Genomic DNA, 20,044 nt, shown 5'->3' on the forward strand with positions numbered 1-20,044 from the left:
CTAGTGCTACAGTTCAGAGGAGCGCACAACAATGTCCCAAATTTCTGAGAATGGAAACACAGTAATGAAGGGCTATCAAATTACTATATTCATTTATTTATTTACAGTATTTATATTCTGCCCTTTTCACCCCGAAGGGGACTCAGGGCGGATCACATTATATACATAGAGGGCAAATATTCAATGCCCATATATTTATTTATTATTATATTTATTACATCATTTCTACCCTGCCCTTCTCACCCCTCAGGGGACTCAGGGTGGCTTACAACATGAACATATATATCAAAACAATTTATATCATGTTTAAAAATCAATTTAAATTAAAAACTTACATTAAAATTGAGAGCTTACATTAAAAAACCTACATAGTTATACATATAAATATACATTCAGATGCGCTTCACACAGAACTGAGACAGAGACAGACGCAGAGGCAATTTAACCTTCTCCTGAGGGGATGTTCGATTCTGGCCACAGGGGGGAGCAGCTGCTTCATCATCCACTGTGACGGCACTTCCTCATTCCAACGTCGTAAATTAGATAAATTTGCCTCCCCACTTTATAAGTGGTACCTTATTTCCTACTTGATAGATTTTTTTTTCATGTCAGGAGCAACCGGAGTTGCTTCTGGTGTGAGAGAATTGGCCGCTGCAAGGACGTTGCCCAGGGGACGCCCGGATGTTTTTGATGTTTTATCATCCTTATGGGAGGCTTCTCTCATGTCCCCACATGGAGCTGGAGCTGATAGAGGGAGCTCATCCACACTTTCCCCAGGTGGGATTTGAACCTGGCAGCTTTCAAGTCAGCAACCCAACCTTCAAGTCACAAGGTTTTTATCCCCTAGGCCACTGGAGGCTCCAATAGATAGATGCAACTATCTTTTGGGTTGCTAGGTCAGCAACGGGCAGGGGCTATTTTTTATTTTTTAATTGATGGGTGCTCACCCCGCCACGGGCTGGCCTCGAACTCATGACCTCATGGTCAGAGTGATTTATTACAGCAGGCTGCTCCAGCCTGCGCCATAGCCCGGTGCTGGACAATGTGAGTATAATATGGGACACTGAAAAATGGCAATGTGATGAGGTTCTTTGTTGGCATCCTGATTCAGGTTCTATCCACACTGCAGAATTATAGCAGTTTGAAATCATTTTAACTGTCATGACTGCATCCTATGGAATCCTGGGATTTGGAATTTTGTGAGATATTTACCCTTCTATGTCAGAGATCTTTGGTACCACAACAAATCCCAGGATTCCATAGGATTGAGCTATGACAGTTAAAATAATATCAAACTGTTATAATTCTGCAGAGCAGATGGTCTCTCAGAAATAGTCACCCGGCACCTTCCTAAATAAGGAACATCTTGGAACCAGTTGAGAGCAATTTTATTCACCCTGGTTTTAAGAACTAAGCTATTGATACTTGATATTTAAGCATCAGCTACTGAGTTGTTCAACAGTTTGTTTTGTTTCTTTAGTTTTTGGTTTACAACATATGCTACATAAATATAGTTAAAAATAATGTAAGGTTAACTCCTGTAAAACAGATGTGTTTCTTTGCAATTCAATTTAGAACTGAGTAAGAACGCATTTGAAGTTTTCCAGTTTCTCAAGTGGTACAAAAGGAACATGTTGAAAATCAAAGCGCTGATGTCTTAAAATTGCATTTGAATCTTGTCTGTGGTTTTGTTTATTCTGTTTGATCATCGATGAAGTTGGAGAGCTGCAATCAGATCTCCCATGTCATTGCATTTATTCAAAAAGTACTGTGTTGGCACAGGCTCTTGTTGGGAAAATGGGAAAACTTATGTAACTCTCATATGTGTAATGCATATTCTAGTGATCACTCTGACCATGTTAGGCATCGGGACACTGTTGAAGATAACGTCATTTTAAAAATCTGACAGCTTGGAAATGTTAACTTTCTTGAATTCCCAGAATTCTTCATTATTAACTCAGCTGATTGGGATTGCTTAGACTGCACTCCAGTGACATCTGCAAGGCTACACCTGTTTGGCTTCAACTCATTTCTTTCAATGAATCCTCTGTAAACATAATTAAGAATAAAAAAGATCATAGAATAATGCATGGCAATCCAGTCCAACCCCATTCTGCCATGATAATAAACAGTTTAAAATACCCAGAGAGGTAAAATCTATCTATATATATAAAAGGGTAATGAAATTTCGGCCTAGGACAAAACAACAAAACTACACATCCCAGAAACACCAAACTTGGCAACACAACCCCTCATCCATGCCTCTGTGTTCCGACAACAAAAATAAAATAAAAATAAAATCCTAATTAGAGGGAGAGGAATAATTGTTTTTATGCAATTGCTTCCAGTTAAAAGGCTAAGCTCCGCTCACTTGGTCTCCTAGCAACCCATGCAGCCCAGGGGACAGGCAGAGTTAGGCCTCACTTAGGCCTCTTCCCCACTGCCTATAAAATACAGATTATCAGATTTGAACTGGATTATATGGCAGTGCAGACTCAAGGCCTTTCCACACAGCTATATAACCCATTTATAATCTTATATTATCTGCTTTGAACTGGATTATCTTGACTCCACGCTGCCATATAATCCACTTCAGTGCGCAGTCGGACACGGCTGGACTTAATGTCAGGAGAAAACCTTTACCCTTTACCTTAACTACCACCAATTCCTCAATATTTTATTTCCCATAACACCATACTTCGCCACAGCAACACATGGCCAGGCACAGCTAGTATATATATAAAAATGTAATGCCCATTTTACTATAGAGTAAACAACAAAACCACTGAACCAAATCACACCAAATTTGGCCACAAAAGACATAGTCATCCAAAATATGTCTTTCAATAAAAAAACTAGAAAAATAGTCCAAATTACAGAGTATGAGGAAGAGCCTTTCTCCCTCTTACTGCCAGTTAGAAAGGTAGACTCTGCTGCCTTTAGCCCCCCCCCCCCCCCCCGCTGCCTTTAGGCCCTACCCCCTTTGTATCCTAGCAACTCTCTCAGCCAAAATGGCACCCAGGAGTTGGAGTTTGGCTCCAACTCACAATGGTTTTCATTATTTTAGTTGAATTGAATTATCCATATGGATAAAATAGGGGTTAAGAACTTTATAATAACTTTATTCTTTTACCCGCCCCATCTCCCCGAAGGGACTCAGGGCGGCTCACATGGGGACCAAGCCCAGCAATACACAATAAAATACAATCACATAAATACATGTAAAACATATAAACATAAAATCATAAAACATTTAATATATTAAAACATACTCAAGCAATAGGCACAGTGAACATATTCCAGTGGGGGCAAGGCAAATGTTGTCTGTGCACAATCTATATATATAAAAGACTGATGGCATCAGGGCAGCGGACAAAACAACAAAACTACAGGCCCCCCCAACCTCGAAATTTGACAACACAACCCATCATCCACAGCTCTAGGTTGATACAACAAAAAGAAAAGAAAAATAAAGTCCTAATTAGAGGGAGAGGAATAATTGTTTTTATCCAATTGCTGCCAGTTAGAAGGCTAAGCTCCGCCCACTTGCTCTCCTAGCAACCCAGTCAGCCCAGGGGACAGGCAGAGTTAGGCCTCACTTAGGCCTCTTCCACACTGCCTATAAAATACAGATTATCAGATTTGAACTGGATTATATGGCAGTGTAGACTCAAAGCCCTTCCACACAGCTATATAACCCATTTATAATGAACTTAATGTCAGGGGAAAACCTTTACCCTTTACCTTAACTACCACCAATTCCTCAATACTTTATTTCCCATGCCACCATACTTCGCCACAGCAATGCGTGGCCGGGCATAGCTAGTATCTTATAAATCTCTACTGAATGAACTGGAAGAAGTGCAGTAGCTGTATCTAGGTGAAGGTAAGGGACAGTTGTCAATTTATGCCAATTGCACATTTAAATAGCCAGGTTTTCAGATGTTTATGGAATGCGGCCAGGGTAGGGGCTAGTTAAAGCTTCCCCAGGTAGCATTTTCCTGATGTAAACAGTTTTCTCTTTATTTGTGATCATGATGAAGGGAAAAATTATAGTTATAATTTAACATCTCCCTTTTAAATAGAGGCAGTTGAGACGTATGGTGCCTGTAGCTCTCCTTATTTGCTGTTAGTAAAACAAATATGTGTGAGATCCAGATTTTTTTTCTTTCCTAAGCATTTGATTGTTATATTAGGGGAAAGGTAAGACAATTCTTTACTCTTCTTTTCTTTTTTTTGCTTTTTTTCTCCTCTTCTACTTTTCCATTTCCTACTGTTTAGGACCAGGCTATTCTCTTGTTATTGTTAATGATTTTGCAAACCATCTTGGAGCAGCAGAATGGAAATATGTTATAATAATTACAATAAAGCAATAACCGGTGAAGCTAGTGTTGAAAATGGCACCAAATGTACTATAGCAGGGGTGCGCAATTTTCAAGCCTGTGGGAATATCTTTAATGGTTATTAGATCCTTGAGGTTAGTGCCAGAAAGGTATATAATAGGGTATTGGAGATGCAGTGGAATCAATTACCTGAAACCAACAAATATTAAGCAGCGTCTATTGCTATGGGGTCCAGTGTGAAATTCACAGCATGCTCAGTAAAGCAGCACAAAGAACTGCTCCAAGGCAACCTATTGAATGAATTGTAGACTAGAGACATGGAAGCAATAGTTCAGTGGTAATCAATGTGTCTATTGGGGCATGCATCTATATTGTAAAAATGATGCAGTTTGACACCACTTTAACTGTCATGGCTCAATTACCGTATATACTTGAGTATAAGCCAACCCGAATATAAGCCGAGGAACCTAATTTTATCACAAAAAACTGGGATAACTTATTGACTCGAGTATAAGCTGAGGGTTGGAAATGCAGCAGTTATGGGTAAATTTCAAAATAAAAATAGATAGCAATAAAATTTCATTAATCGAGGCATCAGTAGGTTAAATGTTTTTGAATATTTACCGTATTTCAATGAAAAGCAACAAACTAGCTCTATAAGTAGGAAAAGTAGGGGCAACAAAAACAATATGGTATCAACAATAACATATTAATAATAATAATAATAATAATAATAATAATAATAATAATAAAAACTTCATTTGGATCCCACCCTATCTCCCCATGGGGACTCAGGCCGGCTTCCAACATAGTAACCGGCAAACATTCAATGCTTCTATAAACAATGCAGAGCTAGATATAGATCTATAATTATAGATACTAATTTCACATATGCATTTCCCCCAAAACGTTTGCAAATCCCTCTCTGTGTGTGTGTGTGTGTGTGTGTGTGTGCATTTTCCCTACAATATTTGCAAGCCCTATATATATATTCATATCTATCTAGACATGTCTATATATATTTGTGTGTTCATTTCCCCCCTGTAATATTTCCAAGTCCTATATGTAGGTAGGTAAGAATATATTGATATCTGAAAGAGGTGACAGGGTGAAACTATCACTGGGAATGCTTCTATTGCCACTGCTTAGTTATGCCCTTCCTCTTCTGGTTCCTCATACAAAAGTTGGCCAAACTGAGAATGAAAGTTGGGCAAATTAGCTCTCAATGTCACAGGTGATGGCAACAGACTGCTTTGAGTGTTGTAAGGAAAGAAAAGCTCTCTTCTATGGCATATTTTTGTCACTCTCAATTTTCCGGTCCCTAAGATATAATGGTCCTTGGCCATTTCGAGCTTTAAATGTCAGGATCAGTATCTTGTAAGAGATCCGATATTCTATTGGTAGCCAATGCAGTTGTTTCAGAATCGGTGTAATATGGGGTCTTATAGATGATCCTGCTAGCAGCCTGGCCGCCGCATTTTGGACCATTCGGATCTTCTGGGTTTTTGTCTTCGGAAGGCCGGCATATAAGGCATTACAATAATCCAACCTAGTGGTGACCATTGCATGGATTACCATTGCCAATGCTTCTGTCGAAAGGTAGGATATGTCACCAAGGTGCACTGAATGTCACACACATATGTCACCAAGGTACACTGAAATATGAAATACTGTGAATTCTGGAACCAGTCCGAGGCAACCTTACATTTTTAATGTATCAACTTCCTATCTCAAATCTATTCTAAGCATGGCAATGTAATGATCTGCACAGTGAAGCCAGTTTCTCCAAACAGGCTTCAAACCAACCTAAGTGGTCAGGGTAGTTGTGTCCTTAGTGTGTGTGCATATACAAGGTTGAATGATGATTCCCATTCTTTTCCATGTCTATGTGAAACCAGAAGTGTGTCCTGGTCATGATTCATCCTCAGAATGTAAACTTGTGGTCTTGTATATTTAGCATTGGTTAGACATTATTGACAGGGATTCAACATGCTGCTTTGGCTTCTATCCCAAGTAACAATTAGTAACGCTTTGTGTGTAATGTCTCAGAGCTGTTGCTAAAGTCATTGTTCATCTCTATAAAAGGCTATTTCTTCTTTTCCAAATGCAATTGAATAGCACTCCATTCTGTGCTGGGCAAGTTTTTCTCTTTCTTTGTTTGTTTTCTTTTCTCTACTCCCTGCTTTTTTTTCGGCCCCTTTTCCTCAGTATCTTTTGGCAGCTCTCCCACCTTTTCTGCCTCACAGCTTTCCATCTCTACTCTCATTAACTTCCCTTGTCTGCTGTCCTTACATGCCTTCATTGTCAATTTATCCTCCCAGGTTTCTCTGTGTGTACCTACCTTCTAGCCCATGGGCTTTTGTGACTCTCCTTATAACCTCTTCCTCCTTTTCTCCATTTTTTGCTTCTGTACTGGGTTTCTTTTAGCCTTGCTATATTGAAGATGCAAGCAGGACTCATTTGCTCTGTGTTTTTGTTCTTTTTCTATTCCTTATTCTTGTAGCTCCGACATAGAGTGTACGCTTTGGATGGAAAATGTCTCTTGTTCACTTCCATGATTCTTCAAGCAGGTCTAGAAAAAGGCCTCTGAAATGTGGACAGCTGCTGCTAGAGACAGGTGAGAAATGCAGTCCATTAAATTCTTTAAAAAATAAATCATTGCATAAATGTAATAACTGTGCATAACTAAATGCAAAACCGTATGCATGCATTATATCCTTGTGTGACATTGTAAACTCATACACATACTCAGTAACATATCCACACACACTTCAAATATGTGCAAATAAATTGGTATACAGCTCAAAAGTGCACCCAGTCTCACTTGTATCAGCATGACCATGCTGTCAAGGTGATGCATGCCATATGACAGCAAATATGGAAAACACAAGAATGGCCATCAGATTGGAAAAAATCAATTTATATCCCTATACCAAAAAAGGGAAGTGCCAAAGAATTTTCAAACCGGGCTGTGGCGCAGGCGGGAGAGCAAGCCAGCTGCAATTAACTGCAATGAATCACTCTGACCAGGAGGTCATGAGTTCGAGGCCGCTTGGAGCCTATGTTTGTTTGTCTTTGTTCTATGTTAAAAGGCATTGAATGTTTGCCTATATGTGTAATGTGATCCGCCCTGAGTCCCCTTCGGGGTGAGAAGGGCAGAATATAAATGCTGTAAATAAATAAATAAATAAATGCAGTTGCACTTATTTCCCATGCCAGTAAGGTAATGCTCAAGGTTCTGCAAAGCAGACTCCAGCAATGCATGGAGCGAGAGTTGCCAGATGTCCAAGTTGGGTTTAGAAAAGGCAGAGGAACCAGAGACCAAATTGCCAATATCTGCTGGATAATGGAGGAAGCCAGAGAGTTTCAGAAAAACATCTGTTTCTGTTTTATTGACTATTCTAAAGCCTTCGACTGTGTGGATCATAATAAACTCTGACATGTTCTTGGTGGTATGGGGATACCAAGTCACCTTGTCTGTCTCCTAAGAAATCTGAATAAAGACCAAGTAGCCACAGTAAGAACAGACCACAGAACAACAGACTGATTCAAGATTGGGAAAGGAGTCCGGCAGGGCTGGATACTTTCACCCTACTTATTCAACTTGTATGCAGAACACATCATGTGATGTGTAGGGCTTGACGAATCCAAAGCTGGAATTAAAATTGTTGGAAGAAACATTAACAACCAGGAAATCAGAAGACGTCTACTTCTTGGGAGGAGAGCAATGGCCAACCTCGATAAAATAGTGAAGAGCAGAGACATCACACTGGCAATGAAGGTCTGCATAGTTAAAGCAATGGTATTCCCCATAGTAACCTATGGATGTGGGAGCTGGACCATAAGGAAGGCTGAGCGAAGGAAGAGAGATGCTTTTGAACTCTGGTGCTGGAGGAAAATCCTGAGAGTGCCTTGGACCTTGGCAAGAAGATCCAACCAGTCCATCCTCCAGGAAATAATAACCGGCTTCTCACTGGAGAGAAGGATATTCGAGGCAAAGCTGAAGTATTTTGGCCACATCATGAAAAGACAGGAAAGCTTGGAAAAGATCATGATGCTGGGGAAAATGGAAGGAAAAAGGAAGAGAGGCTGACCAAGAGTGAGATGGATGGAAGAAAAGCAAAGAGTCGGAAACGACTGAGTGAATGAAGAAGAAGAGAGATGCTGACTGGTCTCTTATAATTGTTATGATAAAGCATAGGTGGGTTGTCAGTAATTATGTATGACTAAAGTTCATTCATCATAAAGGCCCGGGCTGTGGCATAGGCGGGAGAGCAAGCCAGCTGCAATTAACTGCAATGAATCACTCTGACCAGGAGGTCATGAGTTCGAGACCCATTCGGAGCCTATGTTTGTTTGTCTTTGTTCTATGTTAAAAGGCATTGAATGTTTGGCTATATGTGTAATGTGATCCGCCCTGAGAAGGGCGGAATATAAATGCTGTAAATAAATAAATAAATAATTGCTGAAATTCATGAACTTTGTGTGAACTCTTGTGGCATTGGAGTCGACACAAAGGGCACCCTTCATAGTCCATCAAGAGATCACTGGGCAGAGTCACTTATGGCATTCTCAATTTTGGAATCACAGAAGAAAAAGAAAAGCAAATCCCCACTTGTTATGTACAGGTGTTAAAATGCACTATATTTTCTTCCTCCTCTTCATCTTCAAGGCACATGAGATATTTTCTGTCAGTCTAGAAAACTTTGTCTCATTTTTGAGACAGATTTTAGAGAAAATCATACAAACTGCCTAGCTAAGCTCTGTTGTCTTCTTGCATCACCATCCACCCATTCACTCCTCTAATTATATCCCACTTTTCTCCCAGACTGGGACTCAAGTTGGTTTACGAAAAGAGAGAGTATAGTATCATGGACTAAAAACCAGAAGCACAAGGCAGCCCCCACCCCTATTTTTGAGCAGCAACCATTAGTGTGTGTGCTGTGTGCTTTATAAGGGAAGAAACAATAGTTCCATGCTTGAATTTTTGCACAAGTTCAGGAAAGCTTGTTAAAAAGGAAATCACTCCTTGCCTCATTTTCATGCTGGAGGCAGCAACTCTTGAGTAGCCTGGTGCTTTCTTGGCAAGTTGTCTTGATGTGTCAAGGCAGGCTCTCTTGTTGAGAATAAAAACCTTTGGAAAGCTTCACTCTAGGATATTGACAAAACAAGTTGCAATTTTTTGAGACCTGCACTGATCTGGCGGTGAGGCCCAGGGAAAAAAAGTTACCAATTGGGTGGCATGTCACTTCAGGTCAGGTGCTGGCCTTCCATGGATTAAATTGAGCTTTTGTCCAGGTAGATGAATTTAGGGTTTAAGATGCATTCAGAAAATCATCAAACTTTTGAATCAATTCCCTCACTTCGGGTGCGATTTCCTCTCTCAGGTGCCAACATCGATTTAAGTTGGCACCATCCTTGCACTATCAAGATCTACTTAGAAACCTTTTTAGACATTTAACTGGCTGATAGTATCTTCAAAGGTCTTTTTCACACTTATAATCAAGAGGTTGAGGTGTGAGATATGTCAGCTTCTTTCCATCTCAGATTGTGTGTGATTCTTACTTACTTATTTGGAGCATTTATACCTCATCTTTCTACCTAAAAGGTTGTACAGATGCCTTCAAATATGTTGTCGAAGGCTTTCATGGCCGGGATCACAGGGCTGTTGTATGTCTTTCGGGCTGTGTGGCCATGTTCCAGAAGTATTCTCTCCTGACGTTTCGCCCACATCTATGGCAGGCATCCTCAGAGGTTGTGAGGTGTGTGTGTGTGTGTGTGTGTGTGTGTATGTATGTATGTATGTGTGTATGTATGTGTGTGTGTGTGTGTGTGTGTGTGTGTGTGTGTGTGTATATATATATATATATATATATATATATATATATATATATATATCGGACAATTCCAGCTCTCAGGCTTATAACCTAAAACAAGGGTTCCCCAAACCATGGTCCACAGGCTGGATGTGGCCCTTTAAGGTCATTTACTTGGCCCCTGCCCTAAACTTCAGAGTTAGACTGAGGATCACCCTAAGTCTGAAACTACTTGAAGGCACACAACAATCCTAACTGACTTGATTATCTCATCAGCCAAAAGCAGGCCCACACTTCCCACTGAAATACTGGTAAGTTTATGTTAGTTAAATTTGTTTGTCATTTTAAATATTGTATTGTTCTTTCATATATATTTTTGCACTACTAATAAAATATGTGCAGTGTGCATAGGTAAAAGTTTTCCCCTGACGTTAAGTCCAGTCGTGACCGACTCTGGGGGTTGGTGCTCATCTCCATTTCTAAGCCGAAGAGCCGGCGTTGTTTGTAGACACCTCCAAGGTCATGTGGCCAGCATAACAGCACGAGGATTTTGGAGGAATGGATTTTAATCATATGTTTTATATCTTTATATTGTTTTAATTGTTTTATTGGATTTTCATTGCTGTTTTAATTATGTGTAGGCATCGAATTGTTGCCAATTTTGTACGCCACCGTAAGTCCCTTCGGGTGAGAAGGGCAGGATATAAATGTTGGAAATAAATAAATAAATAAATAAATAACTGCATGGAGTGCCGTTACCTTCCCGCTGGAGCGGTACCTATTGATCTACTCACATTTGCATGTTTTCGAACTGCTAGTTTGGCAGGAGCTGGGGCTAACAGCGGGTGCTCATTCCACTCCCAGGATTTGAACCTGGGACCTTTTGGTTCGCAAATTCAACACCTCAGCGCTTTAACACACTGTGGCACCAGGGGCATAGGAATTCATTTATGGTTTTTTTTCCAAACTATGATCTGCCCCTCCAACAGTCTGAGGGACCATGAACTCTGCTTAAAAAGTTTGAAGACCCCTGATCTAAATGTAAATGATACATAAGGAAAATGGGGTGAAATAATTTGAGGGGATCGAGTAGAGCAGATGCTGGCTGTTCTTTCTATCAAAGATTACAACTATCGCAGCTGGAATTCAATGAGAAGATTCAAGTTCCTCACCAGCCACTGGGGCTAAGGCTCTATGAAGCTGTGCTTTGCTGCTGTTCTGTTCCACAGAGGCCACAGAATTGTGTCTGGTCACTATTTTCTCCTTCATAGACCGCAACAATAGCCCTGATTCAGCCACAGTGTACTTTTGAGCCCTGGTTAATCAAGGCAGCGAGGGTAAAAATCTTTAAGGAAAGGCTGTTATCTCCTGCCTTGCTTCTGGGCTACCAAAAGCATCGGACTGGACATTATTTGGAACATGATGCTTGTCCAGATGGACTTCTGGGGTTTTGCAAAAAGGGCAGCAGATGTTTCGAATCAGTTCTTCCTGCACTGTGATCTCATGTGACTCTATGTTGCTGTGGCTATTCATGTTCTTGTTATTTTGAATGCATTGGAAAACAGATGCTAATGGAAAAGATAAGCCTTGCTCAAACTTGCCACTAACTCACACTTCTGAGGGGTGACCTGCAAAAAACAATTAAACAAATTATGTGTTCATTAAGCAGGGGTGATTATTATCCATGCAGAGTGGGACACCTCAAGACCTTCATAAGTCATTCTGGAATCATCTATGCACATTGGGACACCACAAGATCATCCAGCACAGGTTCCAGGGAATATTTTCTGGCTACAAGGCATGATGTCCCGGTAAGTGGTTGCGAGATGAAAGGCCCAGGCAAGGGTCACTGGGATCAAGACCTTGGAACAAGACAGCTTTCATGCACAGGGTGAGGTTGGACTGAAGACTTTTGTTGCAAATATCTATTGAAGCCAATATTTTATACCAGTGATGGCCAACCTATGACACGCGTGTCAGCACTGACACGCCTAGCCATTTTTGCTGCCACGCTGCCACATGCAGATTGATTGGATGACTAACGTCTTTTGTGGCCAAATTTGGTGTGATTTGGTCCAGTGGTTTTGTAGTTTACTCCATGGGAATTATGCACATTACATATATGTATATAGATATGTGTGTGTGTGTATCATTCTATTATTCTATTATTATTGTAGTATATTATTATATTATTATTTTATTATGTCACAGCAAACAAGATAGATATGCTGGATTTCTGATCATAAAATCACAAGTCGAACACTTCCCAAGTGTCTAGGACTGTGTGATGTATTTTTGGATGATGCGTGCAGATCCCAGTAGGGTGGCCTTTTGCAGTTGACAGATCGTAATTTTGTCAATGTCTATTGTTTCCAAATGCCAGCTGAGATCTTTTGGCATGGCACCCAATGTGCCCATCACCACCGGGACCACCTGCATTGGTTTCTGCCAGAGTCTTTGAAGTTCAATCTTGAGGTCCTGATAGCAGCTGAGTTTTTCCTGTTGTTTTTCGTCAATGCGACTGTCACCTGGGGTGGCAACATCAATGATCCAAACCTTGTTCTTTTCCACAACTGTGATGTCTGGTGTGTTGTGTTCCAGAACTTTGTTAGTCTGGATTCGGAAGTCCCACAGTATCTTTGCCTGCTCATTTTCCAATACTTTTGCAGTTTTGTGATCCCACCAGTTCTTTGCTGCTGGGAGGTGGTACTTGAGGCATAAGTTCCAATCAATCATTTGGGCCACATAGTTGTGCCTCTGTTTGTAGTCTGTCTGTGCGATTTTCTTACAGCAGCTGAGGATATGATCAATGGTTTCGTCAGATTCCTTGCACAGTCTGCATTTTGGGTCATCAGCTGATTTTTCGATCTTGGCCTTAATTGCATTTGTTTTGATGGCTTGCTCCTGGGCTGCAAGGATCAGGCCTTCTGTCTCCTCCTTCAGGGTCCCATTTGTGAGCCATAGCCTGGCTAGTATATTATTATATTATTACTATTATATTATTATTATATTATTCATTATTCATGACTACATTGAAACTACAATAGAGAGAAATCAGTGTGGAAATTGCAAGAGGTACCATAGACTGTTGTACATGGAAATAATGGTAGTAAATAGTTTTTGATTTATTAAATACAGTTATATATTACAATTATATATTTTTATTATTTAAACTATATATATTGTAAAATTATGGTTTTTTTCTCGAAGTGACACACCACCCAAGTCATGCTAGGTTTTTTGGTGAATTTTGACACACTAAGTGCAAAAGGTTGCCCATTATTGTTTTATACCAAACAACTGACATTGGGGCTGCAGCTAGCTCAGCGGGTTAAACCACCAGCTACTGAAAATCTTGCTGACTGGAAGGTTGGCAGTTTGAGCCATGGGTCGGGGTGAGCTCCTGCCATCAACCCTAGTGTCTGCTTACCTAGCAGTTCAAAAAGAGCAATGTATGTAGATGAATAGGTATCACTTTAGCTGGGAGGTAAAAGATGCCCCTGGAAAACATATCAGCAAAAACTCAATGTCTGTGGACATCAGCCTTCTCAGTGTGGAAAAAATGGAACAACAGCACCTCCCTATGGCCGAGTCGAGCACAGCCTCCAGATGCCGGAGATGGAAAAAGTGGGAAGCCTTGCCTCTGTCTATGTATTGTCTCTCTTTGTTAATAATTGTGACAATATTGAATGTTTGCCTTGTATGTATTATGTAATCTGCTCTGAATCCCCTCGGGGAGCTAGAGCGGAGCGGAATATAAATAAAGTATATCATCATCATTATCATTAACAAACAAAAAAATTGGTAGGAAAATACTTATTCATTTATTCATTCCTTCCCTTGGCTGTTGAGCTCTAAAAAATCTTGCAACCTTGAAATTCATGGGCCTCTCCTTGGCTCTCTGAGACACTGGCCTGATATACTGACTGATACTCCCACCTCCCTTATAGATCCTGACTTAAGGTGAGTTAAAGCCTCATGGAACAGGGGAAACAACCAGCAAATCAATAACAACAATATCTGCAAATAGGATGTTTTACAGCCAAGAAAGTGCTTCTTGTGAGTCCTACACATATCGTGCAGATACCAGCAAGACTAGCGGCTTTCTATTATAAGGCACTAGCTGTGCCCGGCCACACGTTGCTGTGGCGAGGTCTGGTGGTATGGGAAATAAAGTATTGAGGAATTGGTGGTAGTTAACGTAAAGGGTAAAGGTTTTCTCCTGACATTAAGTCCAGTTGTGTCCAACTGCACACTGAAGTGGATTATATGGCAGCGTGGAGTCAAGCTAATCCAGTTCAAAGCAGATAATATAAGATTATAAATGGGTTATATAGCTGTGTGGAAGGGCCTTGAGTCTACACTGCCATATAATCCAGTTCAAATCAGATAATCTGTATTTTATAGGCAGTGGGGAAGAGGTCTAAGTGAGGCCTAACTCTGCCTGTCCCCTGGGCTAAGTGGGTTGCTAGGAGACCAAGTGGGCGGAGCTTAGCCTTTAACTGGCAGCAATTGGATAAAAAACAATTATTCCTCTCCCTCTAATTAGGATTTTATTTTTATTTTCTTTTTGTTGTATGAACATAGAGGCATGGGTGAGGGGTTGTGCTGCCAAGTTTAGTGTTTCTGGGATGTGTAGTTTTGTTGTTTTGTCCTAGGCCGAAATTTCATTACCCTTTTATATATATAGACTGGCAATGGAATAATTGTAAAAGCCAAACTGATCATGTCAGACTAGGATTCCACGAGACTAGTTTTCAAGTCTCCATTCAACTATGACCATTGAACAAGACACACTCTTGAAAGTTCATACTTTAGGGGAAGGCAAGAGTAAATTTCATCTAAAAAAGGCTTCCCAAAAGGAGTATGATAGGTTTGCCATAAGTCAGAATCAAATTGGTGACACATAACAATAGCAACAGGCAACAGACCTATTGTTAATGCCGAGGAGGAGAAAAGGAGACTTCCGTTGTTGGCCCTGTTATCTGCCAACAGAAACAACGGTTTCATTCTGCCATATGGTAAATCTGGCCTCCACTACATGCTTATTTTTGTAGCAGTGAGAAATAGCTGATCAATTTTTTTAAAAAAGAAAAGAAACCAAAGACATAGTCACAAATACACTACCTGTGGCTAAAGAACTAGGACACTACAGCTTTCTGTTATGTTTGCTCTTTTTTTAACTTAATAAAAAACAAGCATTGTAGATGAGATTCTAAGAGGTTTGTGAAATTATGAGTACTCTAAAGAAAGAAAGGTGATATCCATTTCTTCCCCTTCACATGGCACTAGAACTTAACAATAGGCAGCAAAAAGGATATCCCCAGCCCCTTGCTTCCATAGACAAAAGAAAGCCCTCATTCGGGAAAGGCATACATTAACTGCGGTGATTGACTGTTCCAAGATATAGTGACAAGTTGCCACCATTAGCCTCCAGAAGACAAAGGTTGAATTAATCTAAACACAGCTATTCGCTTAACGGAGCCTCTCTGTTCTCAAGTAGTGGCTTTTTTAATACCAGGCACTAACATCACAATGCCCAGAGACACAGGATGGTCAAAGCTAGGAGGGAAATATTGAGTTTATGTGCTGATCTGATCCACAGGGATGGCAAAGATACAATCGTTATGTCCCCAAATTCCTGTGGCCTTCCCTGACTTGACCAAGGTATTAGACCAGGGGTCCCCAAACTTTTTAAACAGGGGGCCAGTTCACGATCTCTCAAACCATTGGAGGGACGGACTATAGTTTTTTTTGAAAAAACTATGAACAACTTCATATGCACACTGCACATATCTTATTTTGAAGTAAAAAAACAAAATGGGAACAAATACAGCCTCAATGTTAATCATCATCATCATCAAAATAATAAAGGGGGTTGGAAGAGACCCCTTGGGCTATTTAGTTCATTTAGTGCCTTTGTGCACCAAAAGCACAAACAAAGCACCCCTGACAGATGACCACCCAGCCTCAATGTTGTTGTTGATAATAATGATAATGATAATAATAATAATAATAATAATAATAATAATAATAATCACACACAGTCCTAGACACTTGGGAAGTGTTCGACTTGTGATTTTGTGATATGAAATCCAGCATATCTATCTTGTTTGCTGTGTAATAATAATAATAATAATAATAATAATAATAATAATAATAATAATATAATATATCACTGAGTCCTAAACGCTTGGGAAGCATTCGACTTGCGATTTTGTGATTTGAAATCTAGCATAGACTCTGGCAGAAACCAGTGCAGGTGGTCCCGGTGGTGATTGGCACATTGGGTGCCGTGCCAAAAGATCTCAGCCAGCATTTGCCAACTGCAAAAGGCCACCCTACTGGAATCTGCACGCATCATCAGAAAATACATCACACAGTCCTAGATACTTGGGAAGTGTTCGACTTGTGATTTTGTGATATGAAATCCAGCATATCTATCTTGTTGTCTGTGTCATAATAAAATAATAATAATATATCACTGAGTCCTAAACACTTGGGAAGCATTTGACTTGCGATTTTGTGATTCAAAATCCAGCATATAGATCTCATTTCCTGCGTTATACTATGTCTTTGTGCCAATAATAATAACAACAACAACAACAAAGAGAGTTGGAAGAGCCCCCTTGTGCTATTTAGTCCAACCCCCTTCTGCTTTTGTTCACCAAAAACACTAGCAAAGCACCCCTTAATAATTAATAATTCATTAAATAATAATAAAAATGCCATTATAAATAAGCAAAGCTTTGGGAGGCGTGCACCAGGTGAAGGAGGAAGAGGGAGCTGCCGCAGCGGGGGCCGGATAAATGTCTTGGATGGGCCGCATGTGGCCCCCGGGCCTTAGTTTGGGGACCCTGTAAGGAAGGAGACTCAAGTTTAGATGAGCAGGATCAAACAACTGAGAACTGTAGAGTTTGCCAAAGGAAATGCATTCCAACCCCTGCAATGCAGAGAATCCACATGCAAAACACTCCTGTCAGAGGGCCATCCGCCTCATTTGAAAACCTTCTAGGAGTCCTATCACCTTCTGAAGGAGTCCAACCAAAAGCTCTGACGTTAAGAACATTTTCAGTGATGATTGATCAAGATTTCCATTCTTGTCAGTTGAAATCAGTGCTTTTGGACTGTTATTATTATTAACATTGAGGCTGGGTGGCCATCTGTCAGGGGAGCTTTGCTTGTGCTTTCGGTGCACAAAGGCAGAAAGGGATTGGACTCAATAGCCCAAAGGGTCTCTTCCAACCCTCTTTTGTTGTTGTTGTTGTTGTTGTTGTTGTTGTTGTTGTTGTTATTGCTTGGAGTCCGGCCCTCCAACGGTCCGAAGGATCGTGAACTGGCCCCCTGTTTAAAAAGTTTGGGGATCCCTGCCTCACAACCTCTGAATGATGTCTGCCACAGATGTAGGCGAAATGTCAGGAGGGAATGCTCCTAGAACATGGCCATAGGTAAAGGTAAAAGTTTCTCCTGACGTTAAGTCCAGTCATGTCTGACTCTGGGGGTTGGTGCTCATCTCCATTTATAACCCGAAGAGCCGGCGTTGTCCGTAGACACCTCCAAGGTCACGTGGCCGGCATGACTGCATGGAGCGCCGTTACCTTCCCGCTGGAGCGGTACCTATTGATCTACTCACATTGGCATGTTTTCAAGCTGCTAGGTTGGCAGAAGCTGGAGCTAACAGCGGGCGCTCACTCCGCTCCCGGAGTTGGAACCTGGGACCTTTCGGTCTGCAAAATCAGTGCTTTAACGCACTTCGCCACTGGGGCTCCTAGAAAACATACAGCAACCCTATAATCATCTCTCCCCCCAGAATCCCTCCTCATGAAGTTCAACAGGGACAAATGCAAGATACTTCACTTTGGCAGAAAAAACGGAATGCAAAGATACAGAATGGGGGACGCCTGGCTCAACAGCAGTACACGTGAAAAAGACCTTGGAATCCTCGTGGACAACAAGTTAAACATGAGCCTACAATGTGATGCGGCTGCAAAAAAAGCCAATGGGATTCTGGCCTGCATAAATAGGGGAATAGCGTCTAGATCCAGGGAAGTTATGCTCCCACTCTATTCTGCCTTGGTCAGACCACACCTGGAATACTGTGCCCAATTTTGGGCACCGCAATTGAAGGGAGATGTTGACAAGTTGGAACGCGTCCAGAGGAGGGCGACTAAAATGATCAAAGGTCTGGAGAACAAGCCCTATGAGGAGCGGCTGAAAGAACTTGGCATGTTTAGCCTGCAAAAGAGAAGGCTGAGAGGAGACATGATGGCCATGTACAAATAGTGAGGGGAAGTCATAGGGAGGAGGGAGCAAGCTTGTTTTTTAGACTAGGACACGGAACAATGGCTTCAAACTACAGGAGAGGGAATTCCACCTGAACATCAGGAAGAACTTCCTCACTGTGAGAAGGACTGTTCAGCAGTGGAACTCTCTGCTGCGGAATGTGGTGGAGGCTTCTTCTTTGGAGGCTTTTAAGCAGAGGCTGGATGGCCATCTGTCGGGGGTGCTTTGAATGCGATTTCCTGCTTCTTGGCGGGGGGGTTGGACTGGATGGCCCATGAGGTGTCTTCCAACTCTATTATTCATAGTGGACCAGAAAGTTAGACCGGGCTGGCTGGCCTGAGAGGAAAACAAGGAAGTGATGGAGAAGGGGAGAGAGGTGGAAGACAGAGAGAAAAAAGAGGAGACAGGAAAAGATGAGAGAGAGAGAGAGAGAGAGAGAGAGGTGGAAGAGAAAGTGCGAAGGGGGAGCGCGAGCCTCCTAGACCTGCCTCCAAGATCAGTCCAATAAGGATCGTGGGGAGGGAGAGGGAGAGGCAGAGGGAGGGACGGCGCTGACTCCCGCTTCTCACCCGTCGCCCCTCGGCTTGGCTCGGCGGGGCTGAAGGCGCGGGCCCCTTCTTTCCTTCCTTCCTTCCTTCCTTCTTTCCTTCCTTGGTTCCTCCATTCCTTCCTCCTCGCTCGCTGGGCGACGGGCTGCTGCTTCTCCTCCTCCTCCTGCCGCCGTTGCCGCCCTTGCTGCCTCCTGTACCTCCTCCTCCTCCTCCTCACAGCGGCACTAGGCAACTCCGGAGCCCGCCAAGGAAGCAGCATCCTCTTCCTCAGCAGCCTCATCCGAAGCCTGGGATTGTGAGAAAGAGAGCGAGCGCGCCTTTCCCTCCTTTTCCCAGCCCAGTGGAGAGCATGCGAGGCGGCGGGAGGCGAAGGGCAGCCCCGGGAGGCGCGGGTGGCCCCGGAGGGCGACGAGTGGCCCCTGGCGAGGCGGTGGCGAGCCTGGAGACCGGCGGCGGGGGCTCCGCGCCTTGATCCGGAGAGGAAGAGAACGGTGAGTGTTTCTGTTCCGTCAGGGGTCTGGGAAAGCGTTAGTTGGGGAACCTTGGCTGGCTCTTGAGGACTTCTGAGAAGCGTCGTGAGAAAGAGAGAGACATCTTGCCCCCTCCGAAAGAGTGTCACTTTTGGGAGAGACAAGCCAGCCTTGAAGGCTTCCCTCCAAAAGGATCCTACATGGCTCTGCTTGCCCGGCTTGGTAACTTGCCCAAGCGCCTCCATCATCTCAGGTTTCCTTTGCCAAGGAGGAGATGGAGGACTTGGGGTGTCAAGACCCGAAAGCCAGCTTTGTGCTCGAGACGGTTAACACGCTCCTTTACATTCCTGCTCACCCTGGTTGGAACAGCCAGCTGTCAAAGCGTTCGGCGGCACAAGCAACAGATCAGAGCATCTTCTCCAACTAGAAGAGAATGTGTTGTCGAAGGCTTTCATGGCCGGGATCACAGGGTTGCCTGCCATAGATGTGGGCGAAACGTCAGGAGAGAATACTTCTGGAACATGGCCACACAGCCCGAAAGGCATACAACAACCCTGAAGAGAATGTGTTTGGCTCCGGTC

General features: G+C 42.2%; 2 protein-coding genes across 7 annotated transcripts in view; one reads left to right on the top strand and one right to left on the bottom strand.

Moving 5' to 3' along the window:
• Positions 1 to 65: 65 nt before the first annotated feature.
• Positions 66 to 19,830, bottom strand: LOC134293661 (uncharacterized). Of its 3 annotated transcripts, none has more exons than XR_010000604.1 (3): positions 19,012 to 19,830; positions 6,685 to 6,950; positions 66 to 2,047 (listed from the first exon to the last, which is right to left on the bottom strand). XR_010000604.1 is itself a non-coding variant. In XM_062961882.1 (2 exons), the coding sequence occupies exons 1-2, from the start codon at positions 19,709 to 19,711 to the stop codon at positions 6,916 to 6,918; spliced, it is 735 nt and encodes a 244-aa protein (XP_062817952.1). In that variant the 5' UTR covers positions 19,712 to 19,830; the 3' UTR covers positions 3,107 to 6,915. The 3 variants fall into 3 exon arrangements, 1 of the variants encoding a protein (XP_062817952.1); XR_010000605.1 differs by having other exon boundaries at positions 6,685 to 6,947; positions 19,012 to 19,150; XM_062961882.1 differs by lacking the exon at positions 66 to 2,047 and having other exon boundaries at positions 3,107 to 6,950.
• The window catches only part of cdh8 (cadherin 8), a 342,332-nt gene continuing 341,631 nt past the window's right edge, over positions 19,344 to 20,044 (top strand). For all 4 annotated transcript variants that reach the window (XR_010000603.1, XR_506715.3, XM_062961879.1 and 1 more), the window contains exon 1: positions 19,344 to 19,484. The gene's annotated coding sequence lies outside the window, so the exon portion shown is untranslated. The remainder of the gene's footprint in view (positions 19,485 to 20,044) is intronic.

The sequence above is a fragment of the Anolis carolinensis genome, unplaced genomic scaffold, assembly GCF_035594765.1.
Source record: "Anolis carolinensis isolate JA03-04 unplaced genomic scaffold, rAnoCar3.1.pri scaffold_9, whole genome shotgun sequence".
Lineage (NCBI taxonomy): Eukaryota > Metazoa > Chordata > Lepidosauria > Squamata > Dactyloidae > Anolis > Anolis carolinensis.